General features: G+C 38.6%; 1 protein-coding gene across 6 annotated transcripts in view; it reads right to left on the reverse strand.

The window, feature by feature from the left end:
- Nucleotides 1-14,138, reverse strand: part of ARHGAP6 (Rho GTPase activating protein 6) — a 525,552-nt gene that overhangs the window by 39,491 nt on the left and 471,923 nt on the right. For all 6 annotated transcript variants that reach the window (XR_008622709.3, XM_063601879.1, XM_003805673.7 and 3 more), the window contains exons 4-8: nucleotides 11,506-11,762; nucleotides 9,014-9,209; nucleotides 4,902-4,957; nucleotides 2,012-2,162; nucleotides 814-962 (exon numbers count right to left, since the gene is read on the reverse strand). Coding sequence is in view for 5 of the 6 variants with exons in the window: in XM_063601879.1 (XP_063457949.1) it covers nucleotides 814-962; nucleotides 2,012-2,162; nucleotides 4,902-4,957; nucleotides 9,014-9,209; nucleotides 11,506-11,762 (809 nt within the window). In the remaining variant the exon portion in view is untranslated. The remainder of the gene's footprint in view (nucleotides 1-813; nucleotides 963-2,011; nucleotides 2,163-4,901; nucleotides 4,958-9,013; nucleotides 9,210-11,505; nucleotides 11,763-14,138) is intronic.

Raw genomic sequence — 14,138 nt, forward strand, 5'->3', positions numbered from 1 at the left:
ATTTGTCCAAGGGTGAAACAAAAAAAAAATCTTGAAATATATGAGTGTAACCAAAGAGAACCAGAACCCAAGATCTTAGATTTGGTGGGGGGGGCACACTGGGGCCTGAGTGGGGATCAGATCCAACAAGAACATTTCTAAAGAGTCTGTGGGACTATGTACAACCTGCTTTGAGCAGTTGATACCATGTGACATCAAGACACAATGGCAATGGTCAGCAGATCAGACCTAGTTTCCTCCACACCTGGTTTGGAAGCAGGACTGACCCTCCCTTGCATCGAGCAAGTCCCTGTTTTGGGGGGAGAGTTTAAGAAAGGAAAGGATCCCTTGAAAGGAAGACACTAGACTTCTTGCTCATAGTGCAGATGGGAGCTCCAGGGATAAACTGGAAGAATAAAGAGGTGACATCATATTTGGGCTCCAAGTTATAGAAGCAGGTAAAATCAATTATAAGGATAACAATCTCCTCCCACCCCCATCATTCCACTTTTACATGGTTGCAAGCACTTCTGTAGTTCATTGTTTTTCTTCTTTACAAATGGAAGTTCAGAGTCTTGAGTAAAGCCTCATCATGGAAAATGACAGCCTCATTTGGAAGCATACTTGAAACATATAAGGAGGCTCATGGCCCATGCACTTTTAGGAACTGTCCCTCCAGAGAAGGCCCTGCATTAGTCTCTTCCTACAGAGACAGCTAGGTTGGAGAAGGGGAGACATCATTACCTCCAGGCAAAATGGCCATTTTGGTGGTATGCCCTTTTAAAATAGGGGAGAGGAAGAGTCACGGCATCTATGGCAGCAAAGGCATCTTACCTCTTGCCCATCTTTGCTGATGTTGTCATCGGCATGCCTGGCCACGATGGAGAGGAACTGTAGCAGGCGGTGGAGGGTGTCACAGTTGCAGGGAGGTAGAAGGTATATGAGGAGCTGCAAGGTGCCCAGCTGTTCCTCCGGCTCCAACACTAAGCAAGGCAAAAAGAGGTACTCAAATAAAAGGGGAGCCCATACTATTCAGGCACAGAGGAAAGGCCTCCTCTCAATTGTCTTAAGAAAGGGATTATCAAGGCAATTCCCATTTCATGCCTTCACTCATTTGCCCATTGCTTTAGCAATTTACCAGCAAGTTTCTATGAAAGATATAAAGCCAAATTAGACCTCGAGAAGTGTAATACCTAGAAAAATAACTGTAATCCAGGTAAAAAAAAAAGGTAACTCAATTTCCCTTACTTTCTTCTCCCCCCTTCCCTGGCATTACTCATCACCTAGTTTAAGGATTTCAGTCTTCCATTTTTGGTAAATATTTATTAACAATGGCTGAAAATTGGTGAACATTCGGAAATTTGAGTTTATAATGGACTTAAGGCTCTTTTCTGTTGAGCAATTCACAAGGGACAGATATTTTGTTGGCAATAACCAAGATACAGCAAAGACAATGTCTTCTCTCTCTGTTGTGATCCTATTTGAATTGCAGCATTGGAGGAAGAAATGCATGGAGGTTGACCCAGGTTTGGCCTATCTCTCCTCTACCTCCTCCTTTTTTTCTTCTTCATGGGATCTGTAGCTACAGCCCAGAAGCAGCTATGTTGAAAGCCCTGGCACTGGGCTATGGCATCTTGCTTCCCCTGGAATGTTGCTGCCCTCCTTTCTCACTCTGGGTTCTCATGGTTCCCTCCTTCTTCGTACCAGAAACACAAACTCATTTTTAGGCACAGACTCAATGTGAACTCTTGTTGGTACTCTAAGCACTAACTCATAGTACTTTTTACTGTTCTTGGGTTATTTGAAAGCATCTCAAATTCTTCTTGGCTATTTCCATTTGTTTTATTGCAACTTTCTTCTTGCTAATTATTCCCAGGGTAAATCTGAGAAATTCCCTCAAATAGCTCACTCTTTAGAGATTGATAAATAAGGACAAAAAGTTATCAGGAAACATATGCATAAAGTTATGATGAATGAGTTGGACATCTTAGTACTCCAGGGCCACTTTCCCACATATGGCTGTATTACGCACAGAGAGTGTTGATGAAAGCTGTGTACAGCTCCCTGGTGAGAAGGGGGTCTGGCATGTCCCTCAGGAACTCTTTCAGCAAGGCTGCCACATCATGAACACTGTGCTCCTCCTCCAGAGAGACATCAATCCCACGGTCAAATTCCTCACGTAACTGGAAGAACAATGGTTCGAGTGGCAGTCACATAACACCATACCTCAATGTGCAGTGCCCAGCAGGAGAAGTGCTGTGACACGTAGCATCTGGAATTAAGACTGCACAGACCCCAAGAAGGGGAAGCAAACAACATCCTCACCTTGATCTGCCGAGTTGACACAGTCCAGCTATGAATATGTGTGTGTGTGTGTATACATATATATGTATATATATGAGTATACACATGTATATATGTATACATATATACAATATATGTATTGTATATATATGTATACATATATACAATATATGTATTGTATATATATGTATATACAATATATGTATTGTATATATGTATTGTATATGTATATACAGTATATGTATACGTATATACGTATATATGTATATGTATATACATATACATATACACAATATACGTATACATATACATGTATACATGTATACATATGTATATATAAGCATTATTAAATAAAACTATCTGTGGATTTATTGTTAATGATGTATGCAGAAGGGCTTGGTAATGACAACCAGGTTAGGAGGAATACCTAAGAGGTAGAAGACAATTTAGGTCAACTATAAATGTGGGAGGGAGGAATTAATCTATTACACAGCATTTCTGTGTGTCACCAATCCTGCCATGTTTGGATGTTGATATTTTACTGAGTCACTCAATAAGAAAGCAAAGAGATTTTTTTTCTGCAAAAATGAAATTAAGAGCCCTGATAACACATTTATGACTAAGACTTAAAAGATGACAATAACTAAATAAAAGCTGTCTTAGATTTGTCAAAGTAGTCTTATTAACAATTACCAGAAGGATTCCCTGCCTTAATCATTATACTAGGTCTATTATCACTTGCAGCAGCAAGAAAACACAGTAGCAAGAGAGTAATAACTCCACACCCTACTTTTATCTCTAGCAGCTCAACTTTTCGTATGCATTGTTCTCTGCTGTAGAAATAATTATGTAACTTCATAAACCTACACTATGCAAAAAACTTCTCTAAGAGTTCATTTGTTTTCAATCTTTCATCCATCCATTCATTCAACAAAGATTACTATGCATTTCCTGTGTCAGACCCTGTTACAGGCTCACAAAATACACTAGTGAGTAAAGAGGCAAAGTCCCTCTAGAGAAACAATGTGATAAGCAGGTAATCCCACAAATAATTCACTCTTAACATTGTGGCTAGTGATCTAAGGAAAAAGTGCAGGGTGCTAAGGGGTTATATAACAAAGTAAAATGATGAGTGAGTTAGGGCATATTTCATACTTGAAATCTACTTCTAAGTAAACACTAATTATATTTGTATTGGGTAATCCTTAAATACAACTCCATGCAAAGGTTTCCCCTTTAATGGATCCAGATATAACTGATGAGTAATTTCTGGCACTCGCTACCTGTCCACCTGATGAGAATGAATACCCATCACTGTCCTGAACTACTCATTGATTCCAGACAGCACGCCATCAGCGTGTGTCAGGCAGCCAAAACAAAGAAGACTTCCACTGGCACTCCTCCAACTTGTGATCATTCAAACACACCATGCTTCTTTTCCGAGTATACGTACATGCAGAAAGAATGGAACATGCAAAGAGTTTGGCCTATGAAGTTAATGGTGACTGGTTAAACTGTGTGATCTTGAATTATGTTTCTTAATCTCTATAAGCCTTGACAGAAGTGGGTCAAAGAGGCTACACTCACAGCCGGTTGGCAGATTCAGTGAGATAATATTTGTAAAAATATTCTGCAATTCTGCACAGAAATGTTACTGTACTATCTTCCTTCCTGCAAGTTCTGTTGTGAAACATTAAATGTTGATCCATTTAATGTTTCTTGTGTAACTATTAAGAATAAAAACCAACCAACCAATCAGAAAACATATTTCTGTTGAAAGCCTTTTTTGTCTTGACAAAAAAGATAGATGAGGTATTTATTTCAATTACTTTCAATAATATGAACAAATATCATTTCTTCAGCTTCTTCCAACTAAAATTTATTTTCATTTGAATTCATTTTTGAGTTGCTGAGTTGCTGAGTTCCTTATCTCCTTCCATTGAAAACAACAGGAAGAAAATAATGCTTTAATTTTCCTTCACCAACAAATGAACTCTTTTCTCAAAGGATGGTTTGCCTTTTATGAAGCCATCATGAACACAAATACCTGCCTCATCACAGGAACCTATTGTTGAAGGTCTAATATCAAACTTCAGTTGCAGGAATGTTGCACAGGGCTGAAGGAAACAAAGGAGCACAGTCTCTATGTGAAAAGCAAACTGGGGGTCAGTGGTTCTATGGAAACTTCATAAGAATTATTTATTTTTGATAAAGTAAAGCTATAAACATAGCATCTTATGTGAAGGGAATGTTAATGGCATTTTTCATATCACATTTTAGTAAAAGCGGGTGCTACATACAACTTTATATCATTTATTGATCAGTCACTCTGAATTTCCTGCTTTTGCAATTTTCAATAAGATGTTTATAAATTAGTTTTGTTTGGCTGCACGTGGCACAGATACATCAAGACATTTTGCTTTCAAGTGTTTGATCCTAACTGTAACAACATTTCTGAGTTGTTGCCTTTTACCTCCTGGAATTCAATTATATTATAATAGCTTGGAGGGTAAAAAAAAAAAAAAAGATAATCAAAATGGAATTTGCATGAACTTGAACTTTGCAAAAGGTAATTCAATTGAAAGTCATGTGAAACAAAATCTTTACTTTTCACTTACTTGTCTCACTCTCTTTTTTGAGCTTCCAACTCGGAATATCCCCACTGTCTGGAGGCCTGCAAATAAGCAAACAAAATCAACAGTCTTGTTTCATGGCTTGAGACCCTGGAGGAAATCAAAATAGAGAGCAGAATGCCAGCACAGTGCCGTAACATGTAGAGCAATAGTAACTTGACAGCATACAGTAATGCTTCTTTCATCTCACACTATTTCTATTTTCCAGATACTTAAAGGTCAGCCCTTTAAGCACCAGAATTTTATGTTAAATGTTTCTGATCAAATATTTTTCATGTGATATTTTATATTTCTAATCTTCTCCTTATCAGAGAAAATGAGCTTTTGTCCATTATCCAGAATTATTACCTAAACACACATTTTATAGGGATTCTAACTCTTTATTAATTTCTAAAAGATATTTCTTGTTCGTCTGATCATAATTAAAGTGTGCTTCTTAAAGAAAATCTAGAAAATGCAGAAAAATGTAAAAATAATATACTTTTAGAAATACCTGATGCAGAAATAATCACTCTTCATTTTCTTTTCTTTTCTTTCTTTTTTTTCCGTTTTTCTTTTTTTTTTTTTTGAGATAGATTCTCACTTTGTTGTCCAGGCTGGAGTACAGTGACGTGATTACGGCTCACTGCAGCCTTGACTTCCTGGGCTGCAGTGATTCTCCCACCTTAGCGTCCAGGGTAGCTGGTACTGCCAGCACATGCCTCCATGCCTGACTAATTTTTGTATTTTCTGGAGAGACAGGGTTTTGCCATGTTCCCAGGCTCAAGCTCAACTCCTGGGCTCAAGTGATCCACCTGCCTCAACCTCCAAAATTGCTGAGATTACAGGTGTGAGCCACTGTGCCTAGCTAATCTTTCATTTTTTAAAATCCAGCCTTTTCTACATGAATGTAGGTATTTTTACATAGTTGAGATCACACTGCATATATATAATATCTATTGACAGAGAGAATGTTACTGCCTTCCCCCACTATCGTGTCACATGAATTTTCGCTTATGCTAGTAACAATTCCTTATAAATGTCACTTAAAAGGGATAAAATACTACAAATTGGGTATAGTGTATACTGCTCGGGTGATGGGTGCACCAAAATCTCACAAACCACCACTAAAGAACTTACTCATGTAACCAAATACCACCTGTTCCCCCAAAATCTATGGAAATATAAAAAAGATGCAAAATATTCTATTGTATGAAGGGGCCATAATTTACTCCATATTCCCCTCTGAATGGTGCACAGGTCCCCAAAATATACATGCTTATTTTTCTATTATAAATGACCCTATTGTGAACAATTCTGTGCACACGTTTTTGTTCACATTTCTGATTGCTTTTCCTAGGATCATGTCCTAGATGTGAAAATATAGTGTCTGTCAGTGCTGAGGTTGAGAAACTCATTTCTAAAAAATTAGGTCTCTTAAAAACACAAGTAATTTCACTATCACATATTAGAAATTTCAACAATAGTTCCTTAATAGCATTAAATTTCCAGTCAACATCCACATAAAGGTCACACACTGTCATATGGTCGATGTGCCTTTTAGTCTCTTAATCTGTGTTTCCTCCCTCTGTCTCCTTTTTCCTTATAATTGGTTTGGTGAAGAAATCTCAGTGATTTCCTACTGTAGATCTTCATATTGTTTGGATTTGGACACTCCATAGTGTTATTTGTATGTTCTTCTCTCTCTTTTATTTTCTGTAAAGAGATAGCTAGAGCCAGACATTACTCTGATTGCGGTGTGATTTTATAGGGCAAGAATACTTCACAAAAAGTATTGTGTACTTCCTTTGGGAGCATGAAACGTCTGAAAGGCTCTCCTTTTTCTATGCCAGTCATTAATCATTGCCATTGATGAGCATCATGTATATTAATTCTTTCATTGGTGGTTCATTTTCTCTTCATTTGAGACAATCAGTTATGAGAGTGATGGGATATTGGAGCTGCTAACCGCCATTTGAAGCCACATGAAGAGAACTGAACTGTCTGAGAATAAAGCCAGCAAACAGAGGACACTCATGACATCGTTTGAATCCTGGATCCAGCTGTGCCTAAATCTAGATCACGCTCCCAGTATATAAAGATTGTTGTTGTTATTTGGGGGAGGTCACTTTGCTTAATCCAGTTTTTTCTGAGTTCCTTTCTCTTGCCACTGAAAAATTTATGTCTAGTACAATATATAATTAAATCAGAAAGAATTGTATTTTTTAAAATATAGAATTGGGGTCTTGCTATATTGCCCTGGCTGGTCTCAAACTCCCAGGCTCAAGTGATCTTCTTGCCTTGGCCTCCCAAAGTGTTGGGATGACAGGCGTGAGCCACGGTGCCCAGCCTTAAATCTTTATAACATTATTTCTTTACATCCAGAAACAAAGTAAACATCTCAATTTGTTTTAGTTGTGTTTTCTATCTCTTGGTAGAAAGAGAATAGTCCCACCTGTGTAGAAAATGTCCTTATGTGATATCTTGCTTCTGTAGAAATTTTAATTATTCAGAAACCATGTGAAAATAAAAAAATAAATGCAGCCAAAATTAAAATTACTGTGACCTACTATTAAAGTTTTCTATTTCGTACATAGAAGATTCATTCAGTTCATTCAGAGTCTATTTCTCTCTATATAATAATATATGCCAGGTACTATTCTAAGTACTGTATGCACATTAATTAATTGAATCATTGCACAACTTTTGAGGTGGGTACTTACGTTCATTTTGCAGATGAAGAAATATAATCCTGTATTTTATTCTAAATAGTGTGATTATCCTGTTTTCAAGCTTCCAAAGTGATAGAAGCAATAAGGCAATTTCATTATTGTGCAAACACCATAGAGTGTACATACACAACCCTAGATGGTATAGCCTACTATACACCTAGGCCATATGGTAGAGCCTAGTGCTCCTACACTACAAACCTGTACAGCATGCGACTGTGCTGAATACTGTAGGTAACTGTAACAAAATCTTAAGTATTTGTGTATCTAAATATAGTAGGGAATGTCATTATGTGGTGCATGACTGTGTGTGTGTGTGTGTGTGTGTGTGTGTGTGTGTGTATGTAGAGAAAGAGATGTATATTCAAGATACATAGGTGATACACAGGCAAGTGAAAGATAAGGTGAAAAAAATTAAAAGAACCTACACTTAAAATTTTGTATAAACAAATAAGATTTTGCTACATTAGTTTTATTAGGTCATCCATATGTTATCCTATGATTTCCATTGTAATGAAGTAAGAAATTTAAATATATCCTTAATGATTTTAAAATAAAGTTCCATTTTTATTAGAAGGAAATAGATGAGAATGTTAACAGTAGTTATGTCTATATGGTAGCCTCAGAATTTTCTTTGCTTTCACATTTACTTTTTTATTACAATGAGCATATTATTTTTATAGTTAAAAAAAGTAATTAAGCTTTTCCCATGTATATAAAAACACATGCTAACAAACACTATAGCAAACAAACTTAGTTTATGAAAATGGCAGTTAATAAGCCAGAAGTCTAAATTTCAGAAAAATTTTTGAAGAACTGTATATCATTCTTAAGTCAACTTAGTAACTAGAATTGAGTTGCAAAGGGTGACTTGGAGAAATTTTAAGTGGACAGCTTCCACAAAAATGCAAATAGCAATATGTAAACCTGTTGTCAAAAATGATGTATTTTCTATTCACTTAAGCAATGATTCCCCAATTTTTTTTTTAAGTTGGACTCTTACTTTTTAAAGGAAACTTTGTGAGTAACCTCCTAGGCTACTTTTATGTATAAACAATAAAAGTGGCTCTGGTCTGTTTGAAAGAGGTCCTGGTGACAAACCCAGCCCAACAGACCTGATCATTCCCTAAACTGCTTGGCCTCCAAGGTAACTTCTGAGGACTACTGGGAGCTAAGCAGTCTGAATATCATCAAGTTGATTCACCCTCTTCTCCAATCTTGTTTAGCCCCACAATCTCTTAAGCAAACACTCACATCTGTACACTTTCACACAGTAAATTTCAGTTCAGAGCTTGATCAAATGAATACAGAATTGACATTGGGTACTTCAGTGAATGATGCTTGAATAAATGAAAGTCCTTAGTACTTTAGACAGACAAGTCTACTTACCATGTTTTTCTAGGTGCTGACAGCAGCTGTCCACCAGCCTAGGGACCTGTCTGTAAATAGGATTCAGACTGAGTTTCTTATCTCTGGCTTTTTCCTTTTTACTTTGAGCCTCAGCAGGCAAGGAAAGTTGTAAAGCTTCTAGTAGTCGAGACTGATTGTCATCAAGATCGGTGATAGAATCCACTGACATGGCACCCTGCAAGTGACACAGAGCCGTGAACATAAAGTACAGATAGCCAAAAAACCCAGCTGCCCCCAGATGCTAACCAATACATACTTTTGCTCATGACTCTTTATCACACTTGAAATAATACTGCTTGATTTCTTTAATTGTTCTGTTTGTAAATTAAAAGAAAAAAGATGCCTTTTGAAAAAGTTAGAAAACCTCTACAAGATTTCCTCAAGCTAATGGCAGTTACAATTTCAACAATAGACAACATTTTCCAAATGGAAGAACAAGCGATGGGAAACATATAATTAAAGTATTTTGGCCCAACCACTTCATTTCTTGAAACAAGAAAAAAATTACATACTCAATGAATGAGGTAGTCAGAGAAGTCTTGTAAATAAAAAACTCAACTATGGCTCTAGGAAGTATATTTTTAAAATTGAATGATTCCACAAAACAGCCTTAGCTTAGTTTTCCCGAGAAACAGCACAAAGTGCTTTATTAGAGAAGTGGTCCTGGGAAACACCTGTAGGGGAGGGGGGAAATGAGACAAGGAAGGAAAAGCAGCTGATGAAGGGAGCATTATCAAGCCTATTATCATTGTGGGCAACTGGAGCTCAATCTTTCTGGGGAGCTCTAGGAGACAGCTGTAGATCATGCACCTTAGAGCTATCCCTATCAAGTGAGAGAGCTGGGGTATTTATACACCAGGCCTCAGGAATCACTGCTTAAGGGTAGCCTCTGGTGGGGGCAGAGAGATAATATTATCTCCTAAGTACTTACAGCCTGCCATTTGGATAGGCTGGGTGCCTCTGGCATCAGAGAAAGCCCTCAGCAAATAAATAAGGTGTTGGCAGATGGAAGATGAGCTGGCATGCTAGGAATGGTAAAGGGTCAGGGAAAGGGAGCAGGGCACCAGTCGCATTTGCCGCACCCATACTTGATGAAGCACTGAGAAAGCAGTTGGCTAGCCAGGCCTGGACAGACGAGAGGGCATTTGGGAGAACCATTGCCTGAGTCCTACATTCCCAGAAAGCTAAAATTTAGAGTTTTAGTGTTATTGTTGTATGACAATTCACAGTCTGAGACACAATGACAGAATTAGAAGAACAATTCCATCATGCAACTTCAGGAATTCCATAATTTTGTAATTTCTTCATTTTTAAACATAGTCAATACTGCAAAAACAGCAATGGATCAGGTCTCCCTCTACCTTGGACAAGCCCTAAATGTTAGGGGCTGATTGAAAAATGTTGGTTTTAAGTGGGAAGTGTCTGGGGTTTTAACTAGGGCAGTCTTCAACAGCTGGAGGTGGCAAAAATTTCAGGTCTCCACGTGACAGAGGAAAAAGGGAGAGAGGGTCAGGCGTGGCGGCTCACGCCTGTGATCCCAGCACTTTGGATCACTTGAATTCGAAGGTTCAAGACCAGTCTGGGCAACACAATGAGACCACATCTCTACTAAAAATAATAATAATAATAGCTAGGCGTGGTGGTGCACATCTGTAGTCCCAGCTACTGGGGAGGTTGAGGCAGGAGGATCACTTGAGCCCGGGAGATTGAAGCTGCAGTGAGCAGTGATCATGCCACTGCACTCCAGCCTGGGCAACAGAGCAAGACCCTGAGTCAAAAAATAAAAGATAAAAATAAAATGCAGATTTGTTTTACAAAAGGGAGAGAAGATCTTCCAGTGACCTGGAAGCTTTAGAGATGCTTATCAACTGACTCAGCCAATCACCAACCAGTTTGCATGAACAATTCAAATAATAGCACAGTACCTAGAACATAGTAGTTAACAATTGGTACCATATAGTTAGAGTATTTGAAAGAGGATATACAGAGGATTCTATGGTTCTGTTTGAGAAAAAGAAATGCTCCATTGATAAGGAAAAAGCTCATTGTTTATGAAGACCCACCGCCAATTCATTTGGCCAGGCATGTTCTCAGACTGGTGATGAAGAAAGTATTAATAGCTAAAACACCAGGCCCTGCCCTCGAGCCTCACAGTCTAGTGGGCAAGTATGGCAAGACTGACAGATTACAAGAGACCAGAATTAATGGTGATATTGCCGAATGTTTAGGAGAGCATGGAGCAAAGATGTGACAAAGGAGGGACACCCAACAGCTTCGAGAGGAGTCAGGACAAGGTCTGAGGCTATGCAAGGTGCCACGTGCCCAGTGCACATTCTTCATTAATGGCATTGTTGACAGATACCTGAACACCAACTACATATCCAGTTTTCACATGAACAAAAACGCAAAGAATAACTGTACATCTTCAGTTTTCCTAGCACTGGTGTCAGAGCAAATACTGGCCACCTCACCCTCCTCCTAGCCCGAGGAGCCGGTTCCGGGGTGTTTGGGGACGTTGACTCATTCGGTGTTTCTGAGGTTGAGCTGAGAGATGAGTTACTGCTTGAGAGTTCTTTGTTTTGTCTTTTATTTCCAAATGGGAGGAGGGAAGCCACAAAGTCAGATGCATCTTTCTGCTCGTCCCTCTGCAAGTCCTGCTTGAGTTTATAGGCCCTGTCATTCGCAATGACTTGGGATAAGGGCATTCCAAATGCCTGTGGGATGAATTCTGGAATCAAAAAACAGACATTCACTTTCAGAGACTGACTGGTCCAGTGAACACTCTCATTTATGTTTCAGACCTAAGTAAGAACAGACATATTCAAAGGAATGTTTTCTGAAGAATTGACTCATCAATCAAAAAGGTGACATTTGTGTTAATCAGAATGGCCCAAGTTTCCATTTCAATAAAGAAAACTAGTATTTATAAACACACATCTTAGACATTTAGGTCTCTAGTTTTTCTCCATGTTTCAAGTCTATCCATTCATTCAACAGGCATTTATTGAATGCCTACTACATGCCACAACAAGCTAGGCAATGGGAGGCGCAAAGCTTATAAAAGGTACAGTCCTTTCTCCTGAGGTGTTCAGAGTGTGGGTTGGGGTGAAGGAGTGGATAATCAGAAATGCAAATCATGATAACAGAGTGAGTATCAGGTGTTAGAGAGATGCATGAAACTAAGGCTGAAATTTAGTTAACTGAATACACTTTGAGGTTCCCAGTAAGAGTTAGCATGTGAAATGATAACCTGACAGGCAGAGGAGCCGCTTGGGAACTGGTTGGGAAGAAGTCCACTCTGTTTTCGTTGTGTTCCTCATCCCCACATTCTATTTCCAGCCAGCTAGGTTGGGGCTGTCACTCTCGTGATCTACACTCAAGCCATTCTACTGGCCACATGCAGAGTGGACTCAGCCACTAAATATCTGGTGGGAGGCCCAGGAAACAATTTGTTAAATCCTTTAGTAAGGAGAATTTGGGGAAAGGGGCATAGTGCAGAAATCAATGGCTTTATTTGGAGACATACATAGAGTTCCTTTCTGAATTTCTGTCGTAAATCTGTTTGTATACGTGTACCTTGGATCCTTAGGGCCAGGAGTTTTATTGGCAATATTTTAGATTCATGCTGAAAGGCACTAAATAATGTAATCAAATGTATTATTCTTTTTAGACTCCAAATTAGGTCTCCTAGCAGCAGTAAGTTGGAATCTAACCTCTCCATTGTTTTTATAAGCCCTATGAATGAAACTAAAATGATCAAGGGAAAATAATTCTAAGGTTGGTTGTTCTTTGAAAGAAAAAGCTAACATTAAATCAGGTAGAAAGAGACTTTAAAAGGTTTTCCTCCTTGATCCATGGCAACATTTCAAACATCACTGGGCTAATGACCAAGTCTACATTAAAAGCAGAAATGCTACTTGAAAAGCCTGCACCTCTGGTTCTATCAAAGCATGCAATTTGTTTTGAAGTAAAAAAGTCAAAACTTTAGTATTTCGGGATTTTCAGAGGATGCTTGCCATTCTTTAGCAACAAGCTAGGTGATATATGGTAATAAAAAATAATTAGGTACTTCTCCCTTGAGTGATCAATTTAGACAGTGTAGTGAGGTGTAATTCTCACTATTGATAATAGGCTGTGTCTACTACTAGAAAAATTAGAAACCAAAGGGGATAGTACCAGACCTCCTGTTATGTACCCTGAGGAGATATATATATATATATATATACACACACATATATGTATATATACGTATATCTATATAGATATATCTCTATATATACACATACATACACACACACACATACATATAATCTTGTCTGTAGAAATGATCAAATATTACTTTTAAAAGGTTGGAAGAGTCTGGAAACATGTGGATGGTAAGGCTGACAGCTACATGAAATAACAGAAACAGAGGGGATAATAAGAGTGAAAAGAACATTGATAAATGTAGCAAGTGACATGTCTGCTCAGGTGGGCATATGCATGGCAGGGATTTACTATAAGATAGGGACTACTGAGCCCTTTCCCAGTCATTTTTTCCATCTAAGGAAAACCAACCAGACTCGTTTAGAGACTTCTTATACCTCTGGGGCAGATCTTCCCCACCAGCAAATAATTCTGCCTCCTGTTTCAGGAGAAGAGCAACCAGCAGGTGCAAAGGCTCCAACTCTTCACACCTGCTGTACCTGTGCCCTCCACCACCCTCCTTTGCATGAGATGTAGGTGTGACTTGGCATCCTGCCAGCCTTTCTGCCTCTCCCTGGTTCCCATGCTTTCCCACCTGCCATTCAACTATGGATAACTTTAAACCATGGATAATGGTGTACTGCACTCAAGAGCTCAAAAAAATTATCCTAATACTCTTAGGTATAAATAGGGTTCAGCAATTTTCTGTAAAGGGCCAGATAGTAAATATTTTAGGCTTTGTGGATACGGCTGGGGCTTAGAATGGCTAGGATGCAAAATGATAAGGTGCTCGCATTCAGCATGGGGCAAGTGCAGAGTCAGCATGCAGACTTAGCATTTCTTTCAATTCTGTAGCCTAGGGGCTCAATTTGTCTCACTCCAGCCTCCGCACTGTTGGCAGGTTGCAGTCTTTGTAGCA

Source organism: Pan paniscus, chromosome X, assembly GCF_029289425.2.
Source record: "Pan paniscus chromosome X, NHGRI_mPanPan1-v2.0_pri, whole genome shotgun sequence".
Lineage (NCBI taxonomy): Eukaryota > Metazoa > Chordata > Mammalia > Primates > Hominidae > Pan > Pan paniscus.